Raw genomic sequence first — 9,079 nt, forward strand, 5'->3', positions numbered from 1 at the left:
TCGGTATTCACTGTTTTTTTAGTAGTGCTTCTCTCCATGGTGTCCTAATTTACTAGTCTGCCACATTTTTTATGAAAATTGACTCAACATGTTAAAAATCTGATTCCCTCATTAATTTTGCGTGGTTTACAAACCTGGTCAACTTGGCTAGCATGTTTCTTAATCTTTTCAATACCCGATTCCCTCATAGAATTAATTATTTTGACCAGGCACGTCATATTCATTTGATGGTTAATAAAGCAATATCACTTGGTGATAACCCATCAATAGAGGAATTTTACGGGTTTCGTGCAATGGTGCGGGATGAAGGATCTAATTGTTTGGCATATGTGCAAGAGGCAGATAGGATTCATGTGCAAGCCAATTATAGAAGAGATGAGCAAATGTCTGACCATTTGCATCCCCCTATTCGTTGGCGAGGAAAAGGTGGTGTTGCGGGTAGGAAGGTACGTGTTGTTGAGAGAGGTCGAGCGCCTATTGAAATGGGTGAAGATGATCAAGCCACACAAGATTTCCAAGTAGCCTCGGATTATGAACCAACAAACACTGAGATTGTGCCATACATGACACCACAAACTCCACAAATTTCAAGGGATCCAAGTCTTACATCACTTGAAAATGTATTTGGTAATAATCAACCTCAACATTTTGACAACGCCCCAAACTTTTCCTCATCGCCTGTAGAAGGTAATGAGTTGAATGATTCTAACAATGAAGTGGATGGTGATGAGTTGGAGGATGCAAATCAAGGTGCAAGCCAAGGTGGTGAACCATCGGTGAAGAAAAAGCGTAAAATTTTTCCTAAGCTTTGTGGGACTGGTACTTTAAAATCTTCACTTTATTCTTTGACATAAGTGTTCCTTTTTAGTTGAATAATTGAAAAGTTGTTCTTACTTTTCAGGGAGTCATCATCTTAATCAGCACGGCCAAAAGAAAAAAACAAAAGATAACAAAGTTTCTGTGTTAACAAAGAAAAAAGGCAAAGGATGAATCATGTGGTTCCAAGTAAGCTAATAATTCTTAGTCTTTCAATCGTTGCATCCGTATCAGATTCTTTATAAACTCGTTCTAAATGGATTGACCTTTGGAGGTCATGTAAGTGAATGGACTTTAAATGAATTTTATGTTGAACAATTGACCTGCTATATGTTATATTTATGTTTATGTTTATGTTTATGTTTATATCTATTGGCCTTTTGTATCCAGCACGTTAGGACTGATGTGGTACAATTTTCTCCATAAATGGGACTGAAACATATAGTTAATTCAATATTGAAGTTACACCAGTTACTAATCAACATGGTAAAAAAAAATTGTTATTTTTCTTTTGAGATGCATTACGTTAATCTCATAATGGTAATGGCTGAAAGGTTTTTCTTTCATTAGCTTCAATATTTAACAGTTTGAAATTCCTATTGCAGATTGGATATAGGAAGAAAAAGAAGACAACTTGGAGCTCATTTTTCATTCTTCTTATATGGATATTTACAGTTTTGCTCATTTTCGTTCTTCTTATGTAAAAATAAACTCCAGTTTTTGAAATTCTAGCAAAGAACTTCATTTTAGTGGTTAATCTTTTTTCACTTCATTTTAATGGTGTCAAGTATTGTAGCAATATAATAGAAAGATAGATATAAAAATTTAATTATTATTTGAAATATGTTACAGTAGCTAACTCAAAGAAAATTATCATAACTAGACATTGACCCACAATTGGAATTAACACAATTACACTAATAAAAAACTATCCACTTAAACTTAATTACGATCTGGACATCGACGCCTATCATGTCCGGTTTGTCTACATAATCCACAAGCTCGCTCATATACTGCAACACCACGATCCATCTCATTAGGTATTCTAGTTGTCCTTGACCAATTGAGACGACGATAGAATTCATTACTTTCCATTCTAAAATTAGGAGATGGCCAATACGCCTCATGGCCAATTGGTGAGAAGGACCCAGATTATGTTGCAACATAATTCTCTACAGTGAAATGTTCACTAACAAAGTTTCTAGCTAGCCCTCCCATTCTATCAATGACCTTCATGACATGTGAACATGGAAAATGCAAATTAACCCATTTTCCACAATCACATTTTCTTTCATTAAGTGAAACACAATGAGGATTACCACCATTACCATCAACCTGTATAGATTTAACCTCATATACCCCTGTGGGTATATTCCAATAAAAAACAAAGTGCCTTTTTGAACTTTCATAGTTCTTTTCCCACTTCATTTTGAACCTTTCGGTCCACAATTCATCTTGTTCTAAAAGTTGTTGCGCTTTTTGAGACCTACGAGTGTATCGTTCAACAGTCTGCTCTAATGAAAGTCTAACCATAGCAGTGACTGGCAAGCCTCGTGATTTTTTCAACACTCCATTGAACGACTCTGAAAGATTTGTTGTCAACACTCCCCATCTTTTTCCACCATCATGGCTAACAGTCCATTTGTCCAAGGGGATTTCCATGAGATATTCATATGCTTCTTCATTTTCTTCTCTAATTTGCCAAATCAAGGATTCAAATTTTCTTACTTGATGGGCTGAAGCAGCCCTCCACATCAGCCTACTAAGATCCTTGTTTGGAAATCGAGATTGAAAGTTGCTCTTAAGATGCCTTATACAATATTGATGGAAGACTCGAGGCTCCTGAAATTGGCGTAACTCCTGCAAACTAGTCAAAATTCCTTTTGCCCTATCAGATATAACACAAATATCTTCTCTATCTTTTATCACATGTGCACTCAAATTTCTAAAAAACCGTTTCCATGCCTCTTTCGATTCTTTGTCTACAATAGCAAACGCTAGAGGAAGAATGTTATCATTTCCATCAATTCCAACAACAATCAATAATTTGATCTCATATTTTCCATACATATGAGTTCCATCTACTGAAATAATAGGACGACATGTTCGAAATCCATCAATGCATGACTTGAAAGCCCAAAACACAAATTTAAAAGTTTTTACCTCTAATGAACTAATAGACTCTTCGTGTTTCCATTCCACAACTGTTCCATGGTTAAAGTGTTGAAAAGCTGCAAAAAATTTGGGTAGGTCACTAAACGATTTCTTAAAGTCACGATACACCAATTCAAACGCGCGTTGACGTCCAAGCCACACTTTTCTGTATGTTATTTGATGACCAAATTTTTCGTGAACCTTGGAAATGACATCTACCACCAAAACCTTAGGATTTTTTTGAATTTGATTTAGAATCAAAGATGCAATTAAATTGGTATTTAGGTTGGCATGACCTCTAGAAAGCCCCTCAATCTCACATCTATGATTTTCAATATATTTTCCTATTTTCCAAAGGTTATCTCCAACCTTTCGTCCTCGGAGAAACCACAAGCAACCCAATAAAGTATGAAACTTGCATCTTACAACCCATAAACTCTTGTTTGATGTCACCACCTTGAACTCTTTATTTTTTTTCGAACTCCAAATTGTCACAACTCGTTTTAATTTTTCTTTACTACTAAAAAACATGCCTTTTTTCAAATCTTTTGTGGCATCTTCAGACTAGACCGAACTATACTCCATCTCAGATTCACATGTAGACATGAAATTGTCTTCCTCATTATCCAATGTTCTAAAATAGGGTACATCATGATTTTGCACTTCAGACACATCTCGTTCAAATTGATTAGGAAGATTTATACCAATATCATTTTGAGAAAAATCTCTAGCATCATTGATATCTTCATCAGATTCACTTTCACCATCATCTTTTGAAGGTTCATCTTCCTCCAAACTTTCTTCACTAATTTCAGCATTTACATCACTATATGGATCAACGTGGTCTCATTTTCTCTGTGGAAAAAGAAATTTAATTAAATTCTAGAAAAATTATGAGACATAGAAGCTTGTTTTAAAATCAGTAATTTATACTCTAAAAGGTTATTTCTTAAAAAAAATTAAGGTAATTAATCACAAAAAATATCACTATCTATCTATGTATGTATATTTATAATGTGTAAAATTATGTTATCAACTACTTATATTAAAATTCAGTAAAAACATAAATTTGTTGTTTTACCTGTCCTCATATTCCCTCGGGCTATTGTCAACATGTCTTTGGCTACTTAAACCTTCACCAAATGATCGTTGGTCACGCATTAACAATTGTTGGAATGGTGGTTGAGCAATCGGTTCTGCATAATGAGGTTGACTAACCGTGGCAAATTCATGATTTTGAGCCAATAAATTCATGCGATGACCATGTTGACCACTAATTTGAAATATATCATTTTGATTTGTTGATTTGGTCTTTACATACATTTCCAAAACATTTATGTCAATCTTATCCTCAAAGTTTTGAGGTATAAAAAAAAATTGTAGCAAAGATTGATCATCCTCAATTTTAAACTCAATGAACCTTGTATGGTTACCTTGAATCGAACAAGGATATTTTCCTGAAATATCCATTTGAATATTTTCACTAGTTGTACCCATTTTCTCATGCAATATTTCAACCAATTCAACATACTTCATTGAAGTATACATGCTAATAATCATTCTAGCACATTCAGTATACCTGAATCCGTTCATTTCAGTAATTATTTCGCCACCCCAATACAAAGCAACCATCACATTATGTTCAAAATTCGCCATTTTTATTCCTACAAATAAAAATAAGTCATCTTTTTAATTAATAAATCAAAAAAATAATTTGAAAGCTATGGTAAAATAATAACATAATATGATATATTGACTTGACTTATTTAATTCATACCTTTGTGAATATTGTTTCAAAATTGGGCTACACAAACAAAAGCTTGACTGAATATTGTTGGAATGTGTTCTGTTACAACAAGGTTTATTTTATAACCATATGTGTGGTCATTTTAAAAAATGAAAAAGTTGACTTTAACATAGTGTCGTAATTGATAGTCACGATTTAATGTAAAAACGTGATCTACAGTAACGTTTTATGATCTGTAAGATTCCAAGATAGTAGGATTTGATTCTTAATTTGCAGAATTCGATGACCCGTGATTAAATCTACATAAAACGTTACTGACAGTCACGTTTTATATAAAACGTGACTGCCAGTAACGTTTTATAATCTGTAAAATTTGCAAGATTCGATTCTTTAATTGCAGAGCCCATGACTCTCACTTTAGTTGTAAAACGTGATCTACAGTAACAAAATATAAAACATTACTTTGAGTAATGTTTTAGCTCTAAAACGTGATTCAAGATAACGAAGTATAAAACGTTATTGACAATAACGTTTTATTTCTGTTTGCTCCGTGAACTTTTTTGCCTTTTTCCCATTAAATTTTTAAAAATAAAATAAAGTATAAAGCGTTACTGTGAACCACGTTTATACTAGTTTTGTAAAAAAAAATTAAAACATACTATTTTGGTAAATTGACTTAAACAATGGCTTATTTTGGTCAAAACTTCTGCTTCTTACGAGGGAATGAAAAAGATTACATCATGTCATTTCTTAAGAGCTGTTATTCTGGAGCAAATATTGAATTGAGTGTCCTAATTGACAAATCTCTTGTGTTCATCGACTATGATACGATTCAGATGCATGACTTAATACAAGATATGAGTAAATATATAGTGAAAATGCGAAAGGATCCGGGTGAACGCAGAAGATTATGGGACGTTGACGATTTGGAAGAAGTGATGGTCAACAATACAGTAAGTAGGCTACATAATGCAATATTATTTAATTTCTGGTTTTCATATATCAAAATCCATTTATCTAATGTTACCAAGCCATCAATTAGTCTAGCTAGTAGAAGCTTAATATGTTTAATCTAACTTCCATTCTTTGGATTAACTTGAAATTTATACGATACTTTGTACATAATAACTCAGTTAGTAATCTTTTAAGCTAATATTACCCAACTATTTACTCTGAGTAACCTTTTGTTAATAAAAATTCTCCAATGGAAATAATACAAGTAAGGAGGGGCAAATCTTACCTTACAAATCCTTGGTCTAGAATTCATTTGATCATTTGTTATTTTTTATTTAAAAGATGAGAATTATTACAATTTCGGTATATCACAACATGAAAAGCTTTTCTACTTGATTCTAAAAACTGAGAAATCTGAGAAGTTTTAGCGTTGTATTCATTTATTGAGTAATTACATACACTGATTTATACACATACAATTAGAGTTAGACTCAACCTAAGATAAGTTTTTCTAATACAATTAAGGAGACTTACGCTAGAGGCTAGAGTTATACATTGACATTACCCTAAGTTGCGTGAACTCTTCACTTGCGATGCTGCACTCATGTTAGATTCTCCAAAAATACACTACTTTTGGAGAATCCGACACGTACCCGTTGACTTTTTTGAAGAGCTTGAGCACATAGACATTAACTCTACAATACTTATACAATCACATTTCTAATTCTTCATACTTATCCTAACTAACCGTATGGTGATATTCAACAAAAACTTCTCGAAAAATGTATCTTTAGAAATTAGAATTAATTGTACAAAGCATTTCTCACGAGTGACATATTTCATGAAAGGACCTAACTAATATTGTACCCTATTTTTTTTAATGGTTGCTTTCCAAGAACTTCAAGTGCAATAATAAATAATACAAAACATTCCGAAAAATTTGCATGCGAGGAGTAAGAAATTAGTGATATTGGTAGCGGATTTTACACGACATATGAAGTTATAAATTGTGGCTCATGATCTTTTTACCAGGGGACTGTGACAGTGGAAGTAATCTGGTGTACTTATATTCAAAAACTATGGTTTAGCAAAGAGGCAATGAAAAATATGAAAAGGCTTAGGATATTAAATATAAGTGATACAGACTATGATACGTATGACAATTGGCTCCAACGGTACTCCCCTTCAGATTATTCCTCTTGGAGTGTTTCGGAAGACGTTCCCGACGACTCCAATTGCCTTGATGATTCCATTGAGTACCTGTCCAACTACTTGCATTAGTTTGTCTGGCATCACTATCCTTGGAAGTCATTGCCAGAAAATTTTAATCCACACAGGCTTGTTCATCTTGAACTCCAGCAAAGTTCGTTGCATGAATTATGGACAAAACGAAAGGTACCGTTTTATTTGAAATACTTTTTATTTTGGCAGAATACTAAAACTCCCCTAAACTTGGTACGTTTTATTCAGGGTAGACCTAAATTTGTGTTGTATTTTCATTATGCATGCTCTTTGTCATCATTTGTCCTCCCCACGAGTCTCGGGTTGAGATCCACGGCGCCACATGGCATTTTTGAAATAATATATATACTTTTTTTTTACCTTTTTAAGTTTTGATTCAAAATTTTAAAATACATGCTGGAAAAATACAATGCTGAAATAAATAGTCATAGCATCTAAAGATGAAATAAAAAGAAAACACAGATGGAACTTTACTACCTTGGCTAAATCTTTTTTTATTTGAATAGAATTTTAGCCAATTGTCAAGTTTAAGGGGTTTTAGTTATTCTACCTTTTATTTATAACTAGTAAATGGGCCTGGGTTTTAGTTATTCTACCTTTTATTTATAACTAGTAAATGGGCCTGCGCGAAGCGCGGTTAGAACATTCTTCTTTAAAATTTGGCTTAAGTCATCGACAGACACTTAAAGTTGTCCACATAATTCACATAGACACCTAAATTGAGGCTTGTACCTATTGAACACCTCTACACTCTCGAATTTGAATCATTTGAACATTTTCTGCCTACGTGGCAGTTTGAGTGTGATTCACAGACAACGAGCGCGTGAAAGCGTCTAAATTAGACTTTTTTTTTAAAATTAAAAAATCTACGTCTTCTTCCTTGTGTTTGCTGCCATTATTCCTCCACCTTACCACCAAGCAGCAGCTACTGTCACCATCGGAATCATACACCTGTTACACTCTTCTTCTTCCACTTTTTATCCAGCCATCATATCATTTTATTTTTTCATATTTTTCATTATCACCTCCATCACACCCATTTCTTCCTCTTCTTTTGAGGAATCACCACCACCTTTGCCATTAAAGCTGCTACTTGTTCGTTTTTTTCTTCAAATCTATAATGATTAAGAATTTCTTTCTTTTCCCTTGTTTTTTTTTTGGATCTTTGTCATATTGTTGATTTATGGAAGCAAACAAACTTACAAATTTGTAACTTAACTCTTATTTTGTAAGACTTATGTCGTGGCAAAAGTTAATCGAAGGGCTTATTCGGATCTTCCCGGCTGATGACGATGAATTTGTCACTCATACAAGACTCCTCGCAGGAGAAAGAAGAACAAGAACCAAAACTCAGTCCGACGACGACGAAAATGATGAAGTTCCACAGAATCGTTACAAATCCTATTTTAACTCTAACCTTTCTTCATCTTCCGAGCTCTCTTGTCTATCCTTGATGCTTTTTTCAAAGTGAATTTCTCTAATTTACTCTTCTTTTTACCATTACAACAACAACAACATACCCAGTGAAATCCCACTAGGTAGGGTCTGGGGAGGGTAGAGTGTACGCAGTCCTTACCACTACCTCGTGGAGGTAGAGAGGTTGTTTCCGGGAGACCCTCAGCTCAAGAACATCAAATCTAGTGACAGGAGAGATATATATGAAACATAACAACCAATCCAAAAGATAGTGTATAAACAACAAATGATACAACAACATCGAGAAAGTGATGAGAGGAGTGAAACGCAGTAAACAGCATAAGACTAGGACTACTCCAAACGCTAACAACCTAAACCCTCGCGAGGGACGGCAACACGCTAACCCTACTAACCTTCAACCTTAATACGCGACCTCCACTCCTTCCTATCTAGAGTCATGTCCTCGGTAATGTGAAGCATAGCCAAGTCTTGTCTAATCACCTCTTCCCAATACTTCTTGGGCCTACCTCTACCCCTCCGCGCACCTTCTACCACCATTACCTCGCATCTCCTCACTGGGGCGTCTGCGCTCCGTCTCTTCACATGTCCAAACCATCTCAGTCTCGCTTCCCTCAACTTGTCCACCACAGAGGCCACTCCTACCTTCTCCCGGATAACCTCATTCCTAATCTTGTCGCTCCTAGTGTGCCCACACATCCATCTCAACATCCTCATCTCCGCAACATGCAT

General features: G+C 34.6%; 1 protein-coding gene and 1 pseudogene across 1 annotated transcript; one reads left to right on the top strand and one right to left on the bottom strand.

Annotated features, from left to right (window-relative positions):
• The window catches only part of LOC125846075 (TMV resistance protein N-like), a 6,571-nt pseudogene extending 6,383 nt beyond the window's left edge, over window positions 1-188 (bottom strand).
• A 28-nt stretch (window positions 189-216) lies between these two features.
• Window positions 217-994, top strand: LOC125843901 (uncharacterized). Its single transcript, XM_049523123.1, has 2 exons — window positions 217-819; window positions 902-994. The coding sequence occupies exons 1-2, from the start codon at window positions 228-230 to the stop codon at window positions 988-990; spliced, it is 681 nt and encodes a 226-aa protein (XP_049379080.1). The 5' UTR covers window positions 217-227; the 3' UTR covers window positions 991-994.
• Window positions 995-9,079: the final 8,085 nt, after the last annotated feature.

The sequence above is a fragment of the Solanum stenotomum genome, chromosome 11 (genome assembly GCF_019186545.1).
Source record: "Solanum stenotomum isolate F172 chromosome 11, ASM1918654v1, whole genome shotgun sequence".
Lineage (NCBI taxonomy): Eukaryota > Viridiplantae > Streptophyta > Magnoliopsida > Solanales > Solanaceae > Solanum > Solanum stenotomum.